General features: G+C 43.7%; 1 protein-coding gene across 1 annotated transcript in view; it reads left to right on the top strand.

Moving 5' to 3' along the window:
* Positions 1-13,165, top strand: part of ZFAT (zinc finger and AT-hook domain containing) — a 161,384-nt gene extending 148,219 nt beyond the window's left edge. The window contains exons 16-17 of the mRNA XM_081951039.1: positions 6,679-6,930; positions 9,265-13,165. Coding sequence (XP_081807165.1) covers positions 6,679-6,912 — 234 coding nt within the window. The 3' untranslated portion in view covers positions 6,913-6,930; positions 9,265-13,165. The remainder of the gene's footprint in view (positions 1-6,678; positions 6,931-9,264) is intronic.
* The last annotated feature ends 2,627 nt before the right edge of the window (positions 13,166-15,792 follow it).

The raw sequence follows: 15,792 nt of genomic DNA, 5'->3' as shown, positions 1-15,792 counted from the left end.
CTTGCTGAAACGTTGCCGAGATATATATATATATATATATATATATATATATATATATATATATATATATATATATATATATATATCTGTGTGTGTGTGTGTGTGTGTGTGTGTATGTGTGTATGTGTGTATGTATATAATGAGGTGAGAAGCAGAGGATGGATCTTTCAAATAGTCATCCTCTCCTTGGAAATTGGGCCAACCCTTTCTGAATGCTGCAAGCTTGTTAAAATTATACTATTCCAACATATTGTTGTCCCTAATTTATGGACCAACATCATACAGGTAGTGTTGTTATGCATTGATATTTTTCATTAAGGTACCTACCTTGCTGTTTGTGTTTTGCTGCCCAGCACCCAGAATCTATAAATACTGCAAAATAAATAAAGTTCAAAACTATGCAGAGCAAGAGAGATAGACACACACAAACACAGAAAAGCACATTCACAAGAGACCTAAAGCAGCTAACTGCAGTATTTTCAATTTCAACGTCCCTTGACTTCTTAATTTGGTCCTGACACGTTAACAAGTTCTGAAACTCTCAAATTACTTGTTGTATCAAATAATGACTTAGATGAGTTTAAATCTTTGGCTGATTTCCATAGACTGTTGAAAATTGCTAAAATTGCTTCTAAAATTACTACTAACATTGTTAATTTTGCAAAGGGTTTGAAAGGAAGAGTTGGATTGTCATGTTTTAACAAATCAACACTCTTGCCATTAAAAAATATGTTAAATATGTCTTTTATGATCTTCAGATGAACAGTGTCATCTGAAAAAGTTTCTTTTTCATTATGTAAATCAGGAGATGTTGAGGAAGGGTTGAGTGTCAGTATTTTCATGTTACAAGTGAAATGTATTTGAAGGGATGTTGACATACATAATTTGATTCTGCTCTGTGATTGTCACATTTCGGTTTAATATCCACATTATTATTAATAGAATTTTGAGAAATCTGTTTTGAATTTTGAGAGGGATGGAATCAAGATCATGCGAAGCTATAGTACCGCTTTATAAAGCCCTATTAAGACCACCCTTGGAATACTGCACCCAGTTCTGATCACCACAATATAAAGAAGAGATGTTGAGACTGGAAAGAGTGCAGAGAAGCGCAACAAGAATGATTTTTTTGGGGGTGGGGGGAGGCTAAAACATATGAAGAATGGTTGCAGGAACTGTCTAATCTAGAGAAAACATGATAGCAGTCTTCCAATATTTGAGGGGCTCCTACAAAGAATTCTTTATTGGCCAAGTGTGATTGCACACACAAGGAAGTTGTCTTTGGTGCATAAGCTCTCAGTGTACATAAAAAATACTTTCATCAAGAATCATAACACTTAGTTGTAGTATCAGTCATGTGTTAACTAAATAAATCAAATCATACTAAACTAAATAAAGCAATATAAATGATAAAGATACAAGCAACAAGGTTATAGTCATAAGTAGAAGGAGCTAGATAATAGGAAGGATGAGAAGAAGAATAGTAATACAGTCTTAGTAAATAATTTGACAGTGTTGTGGGAATTAGTTGTTTAGCAGAATGATGGTATGCATTCTGCTAAACAGAATGCATGTTTAGCAGAATGATGGTATGCAGGAAAAAAACTGTCCTTGTGTCTAGTTGTTCCGGTGTGCAGTGTTCTATAAAGTTGTTCCGGTGTACAATGCTCTATAAAGATGAGGGATCAAGCTATTTTCCAAAGTACTAAAAAGGCAAGATGAGAAACAATGGATGGAAGCTAAACAAGGAGAGAAGCAATCTGGAATTAAGGAGAAACTTCCTAACTGTGAGAGCAATCAACCAATGGAATAGCTTGCCTTCAGAGGTTGTAGGTGCTGCTCACTGGCCGCTTTCAGAAAGAGACTAGATAACCATTTATCTGAAATGGTATAGGGTCTCCTACTCGATCAGGGGGTTGGGTTAGAAGACCTCCATGGTCCCATCGAGCTCTATTATTCTATGTTCCATGAGAAGAGAAATAAGGATATGATGCTGAATAGCATGCCCCCAACTTGGAATGTATCAATTTATGAAGATTTTTCGTACTTTGTGGAATTTGGATTGTAGGTGACAATTTTGCCATTTTAGAAAAAAAGCAAACAACTCCAGACTTAAAATACTGGACTAAAGAAATGTGTTCACTCTCAGCTTTATATTGGCTCTCTGTTAATGTAATGGGGGAAAAAAACCACACATTTTAATTCTGTTTTTTATTACTGGCTCTGAAGAGTTGCCTTAACTCTTTAAGAGAACTAGGCATTAAATAAATCTTGCCCAAGTGGATCTGTCTAGATATGCTGGATTTCATTTCCCTGCATTTTTAGCTGGGCAAGACTGAGTTAGATCAACAACCATTAACCATGGCAGAGAAATTATCAAGTTTCAAAACACCAATTTCAGAAGAAGCCTGAAGGTCAGTTACGAAAAGGGGGAAATGTTATTAGATGGACCTTCTGTTTGATCTAGCAGGACAGCTTTTACATCCTTCAGAGAATGAAAATAAAACAATTTGGACCTGGGTGACTAGCTAATCTCTCATGCTGTAGGAGAAGGGCAGGCTGAGCTGGAAGGTGAGATTAAATGTGTCACCACTTTGGAGTCATTGCATTGCCACAAAAGACTTAAATCCAGCCCCCCTTGACCCTTATCTAGCACCAATTTTAACCTTGACCATTAGTTGACTATATTCTTGTATATAGGGGTCATGGCCTCATCGGATCCTAGTTCGGAGGAGGAGTTGGAACCTGGGACATCTGATAGGGATGGCATGTCTCCCCTGATGAGGGCAGAGAGGACAATACTGTCCAAGGCCCCTCAGGAACCGGGGGAGGTGGTTGACCAGACGGGGAGCTGCCTGTTCTCACAAACCTGGGAGGATCAGCAGTGGGGATGAGAAGCAGCTGATCCCTTCTAATGAGGAACAGCTGCCTCCCCCATTGGATCCGAGGGCACAGAGAGTGGGGCACAGGGAAACTCAAAGGAAAGCTGCTCGGGAGGAAGTCGCCTGGCCCTTCCTCACAAGGAACACCTGGCTTGGGTTGACTTAAGCAAAGGCTGCAGGAGGGCATCTTTGTTGGGAACAATTGTTTTGCTTTGGCATGCATTTTCCCCGGCCTTGGAAAAACTTTGCTTTGACTCGTGTTTCAGCCTGAGCCTTTTGTCTCACGGATTTGCCTTGCCTCGTGGACAAGTTAACAACCCTGTGAATTTGCACTTTGTTTTTGGACTTCCTCTCTGCCTTTGCAAATCGGTTTTGGTCATTACTGGCTTTTTTTTTTGTTTTTTTGTGGGGAAGTTTGGGGTGGAGCTTTACAAAGGTAAAGGTTCCCCTCGCACATATATGCTAGTCGTTCCCAACTCTAGGAGGCTGCGCAGATCTCCGTTTCAAAGCCACAGAGCCAGCACTGTCTGAAGACATCTCCGTGGTCATGTGACTGGCATGACTAAATGCCAAAGGCGCATGGAACGCTGTTACCTTCCCACCAAAGGTGGTTCCTGTTTTTTCTACTTGCATTTTTACATGCTTTCGAACTGCTAGGTTGGCAGAAGCTGGGACAAGTAACGGGAGCTCACTCCGTTATGCGGTGCTAAGGATTCAAACTGCCAACCTTTCTGATTGACAAGCTCAGCGACTAAGCCACTGAGCCGCCATAATTTATATTGATATATAAATATTAAGGTTAACATGTACCATTTTTTTATCCCTTAACCAAGCTACCATATTTTTCGGAGTATAAGACGCAACTGAGTATAAGACCACCAAGGTTTTGAAGAGGCAAATTTTAAAAAAGTTTTTGCACTCTGCAAACCTCCCCAAAACGATCCGTTTTTCATGAAAATTGGCCTGTTTTTTTCCCCCAAAAAGGCATGGATAGCCTTTAGGGGGCTTGCAGAGTGCTCCTGGGGGTTGGGGGGCCAAAAAGGAGCAAAAAAATGGCTCATTTTTCGTGAAAACGTGCCCATTTTTTGAAAAAAAAAAGTGCATAGATAGCCTTTAGGAAGCTTATAGAGTGCTCTTGGGGCTGGGGAGGGTTAAAATTGAGCAAAAACCGGGCCGTCTTTTGCTCATTTCTGCCCTCCCTAGCCCCCAGGAGCTCTCTAAAAGCTTCCTAGAAGCTATCCATGCCCTGCACGGCCATTTTGGTGAAGGGGGCGAGGTTTCAGGAAGCAGAAAATGCTGTATTAAGTCTATAAGACACACCCAGATTTTCAGCCTCTTTTCTGAGAGAAAAATGTGCGTCGTATACTCCGAAAAATAGAGTACATTCCAGTTCTTGAAACTGAATTGAATCTGAATTGACAGAAAGAACAGGAATGTCTGTCAGAAGTAGAATCCCTTTCTCCTGCGCAGCTCATCTGTCGTTGTCTATCACTGTGACACTCTTGCGTTTTCTGGACCATGATACTTCCATGTATCTCCCGCTCTTTCGCCATAAATTCAACTGAATCGAGGCCTCCATAAAAGTCACACAAAGAAGGCAGCGTAAATCAATTTTATGGTACAGCTACCATGGCATGTTCACTTAAAGTGGAGTCTTGTTGAATATAAGCATATCGTATAACGACCTTTTTGGCACAAAATGATTGCATTTTTATTCTGAAATAAGTGCACAATTGTTCTCTTCCATTCTTTGCTCCATTTGCTCTCCACGTCTGAGATGGGAGGAAGCCTTCGGCTTCTAATATTTTCATTCTCAGTCTGCTGGATGCTGAACTTATGAGGTTTATAATTGCATTGCTGGGCCAGCTGTTCCTTTAAGATAAACTGTTATGGGAATTACACATCTGTGTGGGAAGAAAATCCACAGCATAAACTGGTTGAAACGGGGGTGAAATGCTCTGAAGTCTGCTACCAGTTTGCTTCATGCGCATGAGCACCAAACACACACTTGCGCAGTTTGTGCGCATGCCCACTGCAGGCACTACGAAGCCTTTTCAGCGTCTGCAAAGATAAGTAGAACAACGAGGGGTGAGAACAGCTGTGCTGCGTGGTTTAGATTCACTAGAAAGCAGAATTCCCTGCTTTCTAGCGAATAGAAATTGCACAGCACAGCTGATTGACACAGTTGATTGTCAGAACTTTTTTAAAACTTATTTTTACAGTAGTAAAAAAAATGCTAAAAATGTTCTGACGATCAGCTGTGCAACAATCAGCTGTGCCGTGCGATCGTGGGATTTTTTTTTTAACTATCGGTTCAGGCAAACTGGTCGAACTGGTAGCATTTCACCCCTGGGTTGAACTTTTCTGAATTGCCTGGTAGTATCTGGTGCTTTAGTTGTCTATAGTTGTATCTGGTGCTTTAGTTGTCTTACTATTGTGGTCATGAGAAACTAGAACTGAGATGGGGAACCTATGGCACAGGTGCCACAGATGGCACGCGGAGCCGTATCTGAGGGCATATGAGGCATTGTCCTATGTCAGCTCCAGTGCGCGTGTGCACGCTAGCCAGCTGATTTTTGGGCTTCCGGAGTCTGGGGAGGGCAAAAAATGGACCCAATGGGCTACCGGAAGTTCAGAAACAAACTTTCTTTGGGCCCACTTTTTTTGCCCCCCATAGGCTCCAGAGGCTTTTCTGAAGGCCAGGGAGGGCGAAAAACGGCGTACCGGTAGTCCAGAGGCTTCATTGAGGCTTGCGCGCATGCGCAGGAGGAGTTGTTTGCACATAAGCGGGGGGAGGGCATTGCATTATAGGTGTGGGCACGCACACACTATTGCACATGCATGTGCCCTTTTGGCACCTGAGCAGAAAAACGTTCGCCATCACTGGACTAGAACAAGGGTCCATGGACTGGCACCGGACCTGTGCATGCCAGAAACAGGGTTTCACCAACAAGTGAAGCCCCATCCACGGGATACAGGCAGCATGTGAAACCACACCTTCAGGTTGGGGCTCCTGGGCTAGAAGACTAGCAAATATGAGCTCCCTAATATAAAGTAGCTTGTGGACTTGAGAGGGGAATGTGTAAAAATCTTCTATTATTGCATAGAATCTGCTGAGGTTCCAATTGTGGAACCCTTAAGAATGTATTTCTCATTGGTCTGTCCTGGTTCACCTTCCACCATTAACAGGTACCTTCTAGAACCCGCTAAGCCACCTCAGCTCAATTGCCGTGTAATGATGGCCAGTTGGAAACCCACTAAACATCTTCTCGTGATGGATTGCTCATGTGTGGTAGTTCCAATACATGCTTAACAACCCACCATAGTCAAGCAGGCAATTCTGGTCTAATCGTTTCCCTACAGTCTACACTCCCGAAATCTGCAGCCAATAATTGGCATTTTATGAGATTAAGGTAGTGGTGGGTTCTGGACCCCGTCGCAACCAGTACACTGCGCACGGGGCCGGGCGTCCTAGTCAGGCACACATGCGCACGCCACCACCTTGTGACACCCAGCTCCTTGGCGGAGGTTGCTCAGGCACCTCGTACTGTGGGCATGTGCACAATTGGCCCGGTTACTTCAAAAACAGCTATGGAACTTGGGCGGGTGTGTGGGCCAAACCAGCCACTGTACCGATACGGTGGCCGCTGCTCTCGTCTACTACCGGTACAGCCGTACCGGGCTGTACCGCCCGGAACCCACCGCTGGATTAAGGCCTTCGTTCTTACCAGTTTTGCTCCTCTTCTTTGCCACTCCCTTGTGCAAGCCTTTTGTAACTTTCCCATCATTCTGACAGGTGACCGAAGAGGAGGACTCAGCTAATCACACTGTGATGATTCAGGAAACGTTGCAACCGGCTTCGCTAGAGTTGTCCGAGCAGCACCATTTGGTGGTCTCCTCCGATGACGTGGAAGGCATTGGGACAGTGACCGTTTATACGCAGGGCGGAGAAGCCTCAGAACTGATCGTTTATGTGCAAGAAGCCCTGCAGCCAATGGAAGAGCAAGAGCAATCTGCACAGGACATCTAAATCAAGTCCTCCGGGCACGTAAGTAGGCACTGGTGGGATTCAGCCAGTTCGCACCTATTCAGGAGAACCGGTCGTTAACTGTCTAAGCAGCTCGGAGAACCAATTCTTGGAAGAAATCTCATTTTGGTGTTTTTCCACTTTACAGGGCTAATCCTGTAAGGAAGGCAGGAGGGAAACATTCTGGTGTTGTTGTTTCTAGCCTAAACTTTATTGCCCTGCTTATAGAAACTGCCTCTCTGATTAACCCTTAGGACATTGTAACAGCTAAGGCAAAGCGCCCATCTACGTAAGTGACGTTGAGTTAGCCAAGCCCACCCAGTCACATGACCACTGAGCCTCGCCTACCCAGCTGGTCATTAGGGCAGAGAACCGGCTATTAAATTATTTGAATCCCAACACTGGGTAAGCCTCCTGGCACTGGAGGATGAGTCTTCATTGACATATTGCAAGCCATTTTGAGGGAGAAACCCCTGAAGTTGGCGTGGCAAGAGTTGGTACATTCCAACGACTCTCTGATTCTCTGCCTAACTAATTTTTCTCTGACTGATGAAGTTGCTTAGATGAGCAAAGAAACGTCTCAGATTTACAAGCTTTGGTCCAGTTGCGGTGATTCAACTTTTAAACATCCCCTGACACTGCTAAATTATTTCCAAGTGTATATTTGACAGCAAGCATAAAAGGTGCTTCCTGCAGCTACTACTGTATTTTTCAGAGTATAAGACGCACCAAGGTTTTGAAGAGGCAAATTTTTAAAAATGTAGGTAGGTAGATAGAGGGATAGAGAGGGAGAGAAAGAGAGAGAAGTACAGTAGGTAGGTAGGAAGAGAGAGAGAGTAGTTAGGTAGGTAGATAAAGGGAGATAAAGGGAGAGAGAGAGAGAAATACAGTAGATAGGGAGGGAGAGGGTAGGGAGGGGGGTAAGTAGAGGGATAGAGAAATAGAGAGAGAAATACAGTAGGTAGGTAGGGAGAGAGAGAGTGTGTAGGTAGGTACGTAGAGGGATAGAGAGAGAAATAGAGAGAGAGAGAAATACAGTAGGTAGGTAGGGAGAGAGTGTGTGTGTAGGTAGGTTGGTAGAGGGATAGAGAGAGAGAAATAAAGTAGATAGGGAGGGAGAGAGAGAATAGGTAGGTTGGTAGGTAGAGGAATAGAGAGAGAGAAATACAGTAGATAGGTAGGGAGAGAGAGAGAGTAGGTAGGTACGAAGGTAGATAGAGGGGGGCGAGAGAGAGAAATACAGTAGGTAGGTAGGGAGAGAGAGAGTAGGTAGGTAGATGTTTCCAGGTGTATTTATCCATGTGCTGGAGAAGGAAATCACTGACAATCTGCAGCACCTAAGACTTTGTTTCTGCTGGCACAGCACTTGATCAATGTAATTCTCATCAATCAGTTAAAGAGCTTTCCAAAAGGAAAAAAAAGGTTTTTGCACTCTGCAAACCTCCCCAAAACAGCCCGTTTTTTGTGAAAACAAGCCCCTGTTTTTTTTTGTTTTTTTTTAAAGGCATGAATAGCTTTTGGGGGACTTGCAGAGTGCTCCGGGGGGTGAGGGTGGGGGCAAAAACAAGCAAAAAATTGCCCTTTTTTCATAAAAAAAAATGCATGCATAGCCTTATGGAGGCTTATAGAGTGCTGCTGGAGGCTGGGGGGGGGGCAAAAAATGCCCTGTTTTTCACTCATTTCTGCCCTCCCCAGCCCCCAGGAGCTCTCTGAAAGCCTCCATAAGGCTATGCACGGCCATTTTGGTGAAGGGCTTTTTTGAGGAAAAAAGGTGCGTCTTATACTCCGAAAAATACGGTAAATCCATGGTGTATTTTACCCCTCATAGACGTGAGGGTGGCAGGTGATTGGACTCCAGGTAGTCCTCGACTTACGACCATAACCGGGACCAGAATTTCCATTGCCTAAGCATGGTGATTTGTTAAGTGAGTCATGCCCGATTATATGACTTCTTTTGTCATAGTTGTTATGCGAATCCCTGTGGTCGTTAAGTGAATTGGATGGTCGTTAATCAAATCCAGCTTCTCCCATTGACTTTCCTTGTTGGAAGCCAGCTGGGAAGATTGCAAATGGACGATCACGTGACCCCAGGACACGGCAACCGTTGTAAATACACGCCGGTTGCCAAGCGCCTGAATTTTGATCATTTGACCGTGGAGATGCTGCGGTGGTCATAACTGTGAGGACCGGCTGCAAGCCACTGTTGCAACTTTGAACAGTTGCTAAACAAATGGTCGTAAGTCGAGGGCTTCCCCCAATGGCTTTTCGCAGATGTTTTGACACATACCGAGCCATGATTCATTTCTTTTTTTTCAAATGCCATTTTTTTTCACGAATCTTTCCCTTTCTCCCAAGGAACTCGAGAGATCACAGCCTCTGATTACACCGATCCCGATAGATCTTCAGGGATCAAATAAGCATCCTGAGCAACAACCGTGTGAGGAGACCTCAGCCAACAAACCAGGAGGAGTGATCACTGGCAAAATGCCACGGGGCTGGATGAAAACTATCGGGGTGTGTTGTATGCACTTTAAGAAAACGGTAGTGTTTTTTTTTTAAAAAAAAGACTCTTTTAATCACCGTTTGAAAAGCTTCTTGAGAAGGCAAAAGGACAATCCGGCAAAACAGAAGGCCCAGGCAGTGAAGCTGCGTCTAAGGATAAAGCTCCATAGCTTATTTCTCCCCATCTTTCACTCCCTGGCTTGCTTCCGGAAAGAAGTCGCCCTTTTAATCTTCTAAAGGAGCTTTGCTTTGTGAATTTCGAAAAAGCCCAGAACGTGATTTGAGTTTTCAAAGCCTTTTAAGAATGTTATGCGAAGGAACTGGGCTCCCTTTTTAGATCGTTCATCTTTTAATTTCACCTCTTTCTGGTTTCTCAAGGAGGCAAACTGCCACCGTAGTTTCCCCGGGCGCCTGGTTCCTATTAGAAAGGAAATGTTTTATTAAATTACCATGAATTCGAGGCCCCTAGATCAGGGATGGCTAACCAGTTTTCTAAAGGTGTGCTAAAACTGCGCGTATGTGTGCCCACCCACCTGCGCATGCACGCGTGACCCCCCCCACCTGCACATGCGCTCAACCCTCTCCCCCACGCATGCGCACCTGTTTTTGCCCTCCCCGTTTTTGCCCTCCCCAGGCTTCAGGAAAGACTTTGGAGCCTGGAGAGGGAGAAAAACCACCCAACGGCCCAACTGGAAGTTTGTTCCTAAACTTCCTGTTGGGCCATTGGGACTGGAAGCTTTCCTGAAACCTGGGGAGGATGAAAACAACCTCCCCCAGCTCCGGAAGGCTGAAAATCAGCTGGTCGGTGCACACATGCACGCCGGAGCTGAGGGCTGCCATATTGGCAAATATGTCCCCATGTGCCCAGGTTTGCCATCACGGACCTAGATTGAAACTTATTTGGGAAGGCTGAGGAGGTTCTGACCAGTAGTGGGTTTTGGCTCCCGTTGCAACCGGTACCACGGGCACGCACGCATGCACACCCACCGCCTACGATGCTCCAACTGCTCGATGGAGCATCGCACAGGCGCCGTACGCTGCAGGCCCTACAAAACACCATTCCAGTACAGTGGCTGCTGCTTCCGGCAGGCACCGGTATGCGGGGCCTACCGCCTGCAACCCACCCCATGGTTCTGACCATCCCTGAAGTTTTATTTTGCTTTTCCTCCCCTCTTCCCCTTTGCAAGTTTACAGCGGTGTTTTTCAGAAGTATAAAAAAATGTGGACTTTTTGTTTTTTTCCTGAGCTTGGCCACTCTATTTCTGATTGATGTTCATACTGCCGGGTTATGTTCCTCATAATACATAACGAATGCAATTTGGAGCCACAGAGAAATAATTTAGCATCAAGAAAGCTGTGAAAACCAGAGTGATAAAGTGGAGTTTGGGGTCCTGTTTTCCTTGTCTGACAAATGTTTGAACATTTTCTTCATGAAAAGCCCAGCTCAGTAGCTCAGCTTAACATCCATTATGGTTAATCTGTCTTTATAAAACTAAACAATTTGCCATGAAATACATTGGCCATCCTGAGGGCACCTGACGGGTTTATGGTCACATCCCGTCAAGAGGCCACCAGGGCTGGTCTAGAGAAGGCCTAATTTTTACTAAGCCTCCTTGACGTACGGAGTAAATGGAGGCTAGGAGGCTCAGGCAAAATTGTGATACGTGAAAATTTTGTCCCTAGTGAAAATTTTGTCCCTAGTTCTGACAAGTGGTTCCTCAATGGGGTGAAAATTCTGCTATCCGTGCAGAAAAGGGGGATATGAGTTTGAACAAGATGGTTTCCACCAGACCAATAATTCTAGTTGCAATCATGCTGGCTGGGGAATTCTGGGAGTTGAAGTCCACAGGTCTTAGAGTTGCCAAGGTTGGACATCCCTGATTTATGGGGGGAGATGTTGCTTCTCAATTTGCTTAGGGGAGAAGAGAGAAGATATGTTATGATTGGCAGCCAATCATATTTAGACCTTGCCCTTCAGCCTCCAAAGAACAATGCCAACAAGGCATGGTTAAAACTTGAGATTGATTATTATTACTATTATTCTGAGGGAGAAAGAGAGAGAGGAGGGGGGAATTAGGAATAAAACTTGAGATTGATTATTATTACTATTATTCTGAGGGAGAAAGAGAGAGAGGAGGGGGGAATTAGGAATAACCTGACTTCTTTTATCCATTTGTGATTATGAGCAGAAATTCTATCCTCTGACATATGAAACAGCTTAGACTTTAACTCTTGTGACCCTATTATGTCTAAGGTCTTGGAGAGACTTCTATCAAATAAAATGGCATTTTAAAATATACATAACACGAGCCCATTTTGCTGAAGGGGGGGAGACCCCAGGCCCTGTGTCCAAGCCTACGGTTATTGAATGTCAGTATCTCAGTTCTTTTCCCTATAGTTTTACTGGAAAGATGAGATGCAACATATTAAGTCCTTGTCTAGACTTAAATATGTTTTTTTTTCCAAAGAAAAAGAAAAGAAAAAGAAGAATTGAAATAAATTCTTAATACTTCCCCATTATTTATTACATTAAATTATTAAATTTATTGAATGCATATGCCATTGAATCATTGAAATTCCTGCCGGCTTACAAGCATAAATAAAACATACCCGGTAGAAAAAGAAAAATAGAGTAAAACCTCCACAAAAATAATGCATAACTCCCAACACACGTAACACATGGCAACTCCGAATAAGTCAAAAAAGGAACAAAATATTAGGTGTAACACAGAATAAAAAAGTAATCATTGTGGCTAAAAGTTAAGCCATCACTGACCGTCATCTCACTACTCAGGAGTTACTTCCAGCAGCCTTAAATCCTTAATATACAGAAGAGACCTTCTGGTCACCAAAATCTATTTGTTGCTGCAACTGAAATCTATGCCTGTATATTTTTGCATCAGGTTATGCTGTTTCCATTCTGCAAAGTTAATTAGCTTTAAGATGATACATTACTCTCCACCTTAGAGCTAGATTTTGGGAACAGAAGGAGGAGGAGGAAGAGTAAAGCAACCTCATTGGGAGCAAACTAGGTTTGTAACTATAATTTGGTTAAAAAAAAACACCTGACAAGTCACCTTTTGCAGCAGAAATGAAATAAAACTAAATTACAGGCTTATAAATATCCAGATATGTACTTCAAAAATAGCTAGCTTCCCTCGGGAAGCTAAAAATTTATTTCCTGTACTTGCTTATAGTAACTTGAATTGGTATCGAATATTGGTGGATTAAATTAGGCCCTTCTAAAAGGGTTGAATGATCGATGCTAAATAAAAACTTCCAAATATTACAAACTGAGAGTGCCGTTCTCTTGGAATTAAAACTTAAAAACCTGTTTGTTAGTGATTTTAAAAGACTTCTTAAAAATGCTGCTGTAGGTCACAATTGTTGCCAAATCTACTTGGTGGATCTTAAGGACTTAAGATCTTAAGGTCTTGTTAATATGTAAAAAGATGTTTTCACAGCTTTGATAATAAATGATCTCCAGCTCAAATAATTGTACAGACGGGAAAATGGAAAGCAAGAGAAGGTGTGTAAAATCTGTGGAAGCAGCTTCCCAAATGAGTGTGCATTCTTTGCTTGAGGGCAGCATGTACATACAGCCACAACTTCATCATTGTACACCTCTCCTTATCTTGGGAGGGGGAGTGTCCAATATTTATATTTATATGTATATTATATATGATCTATAAGCCTTTGATTTCCCCCCCCCCCTCCCTTGACAATCCACCAACCCAATAAATCCTTTTCAAAATCTTCTGTTGCTTGGATATTAGTCAGAATGCAATATAATATAACATACAATATTATTGGGTTCTGTGCGCCATCAGCTTTTAGTCATGCCGGTCACATGACCACGGAGATGTCTTTGGACAGCTCTGGCTCTTTGGTTTTGAAATGGAGATGAGCACTGCCCCCTAGAGTAGGGAAGGACTAGCCTGCATGTGCATGGGGACCTTTACCTTATATTGTGTTTACAGTACAGGTACTCCTCAACTTGCAAACCTTCATTTAGTGACATTCAAACGTAACAATATGTTCTGTCCCGTGATTCCAATGAATATGCAGAAACAGGCTTGGCTGTCTGCCATGACTAATTCCATAGATAAAGCCACACCTTGGCTAGGAGCCTAGAAAGCTATCTTCAAGAACCAAGATTAAACTTATGGAATGCTTTCTCATCAGCTCGTATAATGGACTGTTGTTTCCTGCAAAGATTCCCCTCCCGTCACTCCACCTATAAACTCTTTGGGAGGGGCCACACCCTTAGCCAGCTATCCCTACTTCCTTCTATGACGTCTTCTCCACAGCTGTTCCTTTCTCTTATCAATTCTATGCACACGCATATCAGGGACAACCTCCCTCTGTTCCTCCTCACTGCTCCCTGACTCAGATGCCACCAGGTGGCCAACAGGCCTCTTTAGTTCCTGCTCTGAATCCAAACACCCTCCAGAGTCTTCCTCATCCTCCAGAGCAGTCCCACAATGGTCTGAGCTGTCAGAGTCTGCCAACAACACAGCCGGCCGCTGCTGGGCCACAACACAATAGTACTGAAAAAAAGTGACTTATGACTGTTTTTTACACTTACGACTAGCACCATCTCCATGGTCACACAATCAAAATTCAGGTTCTCGGCAACTGACTCATATTTATGGCAGTTATAATGTCCCAGAGTCGTGTGATTCCCTTTTACGACCTTCTGACAAGCAAAGTCAATGGAGAAGCCAGGTTCATTTTACAACTGTGTTACTAACTTGTCAACTGCAGTGATTCACTTAACCACCAAGAAAGGTCGTAAAATGGGGCAAAACTCACTTAACAACTGTCTTGCTTAGTAAAAGCAATTTTGGGCTCACGGTATGTTGAGGACTACCTGTATACAGTAGAATACGTATAATGCAGGTAGTCCTCGACTTAACAAGAGTTCATTTGGTGACCATTGAAAGTTACAGCGGCACTGCAAAAAGGGATTTATGACCGTTTTTCACACTTATGACCATTGCAGCTTCCCCGTGATCATGTGATTTACATTTGGATGCTGGGCAATTGACTCACAGTTATCCTGTGATCCTTTTTTGTGATCTTCTGACTTGCAAAGTAAATGGGAAATCCAGATTCACTTAACAACCGTGTGACTCATTTAACAGTTGCAGTGATTCGCTGAACAAATGTGGTAAGTAAAGTTGTAACATGGGATGAAACTAGGGGTGGGCTGCTGGGGGTTCACACGGGTTCAGGTGATTCTCTAGCTAGGATTCTGCCCAGTTCGGCAAACACTCAAATGCCACTCCTGGCTGGCCATGCCCACCCCACCCCTATCACCCGCCCCTCCCAGGAGTCTCCACGCGGCCTGTTCACTATGTCAGGTAAGTGCAGGGCCCGCGCGGAGGCTCGGGGACAGGGGAAATGGGCCTACCGGAAGTCAGGTCTCTGGAGCCCAGGGAGGCAGTTTTCTTTCAAGTAAAGCCTCCGGAGCTTGGAGAGGGTGAAAAACGGCCGATCCAGAAGTCTGGAAACAGGCCTGTTTCTGGCCTTTGGAGGGCTTCTGGAGCCCGGGGGAAGCAGTTTTCGACCTTCTGGAGGCGCAAGGAAAGCTTCTGGAGCCTGAGGAGGGTGAAACACACACGCCCCACCGTGGTGGAGGCCGACTAGGCCACGCCCACCAGCAACAAGGCAGTGAACCCGTTGCTGCAATTTTTGAAGCCCACCCCTGGGCGAAACACACTTAACAAATTTCTCCCTTGGCAACATACATTTTGGTGTCGTACGTTGATACCTGAATTATTCTTTATCAGTCAAAATACAATTGTGAATTTATTATTTTTTTTGCATTGGGAGAGGGGGCCAAACGGCAGAGGGGTCAGAAAGCTTTTGAAGCCGTTGAAAAGAGAGCTGCCAGTTCAACGAGAAGGGAGTGCTACAGACACTAATGCCAAGCATAACAATGAACCGATCAAAGTGACATTGGAAAGGAACGCCAATGCTTTCAATGTTGAAAGTTTGCCTTTCCTAAACTCCAGATGGCACAGAATTGACAGGAATGCTAAAAGTATTTTAGAAGATGGCTTCACGGTCAAAGAAATCCGTTGTGGTGTTTTTCAGACTTCATTTTCCAATGAGATGTTTATTTATTTTTTTTATAGAAAGAATAGATGCAAGGGGAAAATGAAATTTAAAATGAGAGACTTACTATTAGGTGCCAACAACCAGATCCACGTGTGAAGAGTTCAATTAGCTATTTCATTGCTCATTAGTTGGTAACCCAGCGTTATTTATAGGGGGGAAATGTCTGGACCTAACGTAATTTCTAATGTTAGATTTTTTCCCCCTTAACAGAGGGAGCCCCCTTGCCCAGTACTGTGAAGACGTTACCATGGCAAC

The sequence above is a fragment of the Natrix helvetica genome, assembly GCF_964273705.1.
Source record: "Natrix helvetica genome assembly, chromosome: 4".
Lineage (NCBI taxonomy): Eukaryota > Metazoa > Chordata > Lepidosauria > Squamata > Natricidae > Natrix > Natrix helvetica.
Note: the sequence above shows the minus strand (reverse complement) of the source record. Positions and strands in the feature narration are given on the sequence as shown.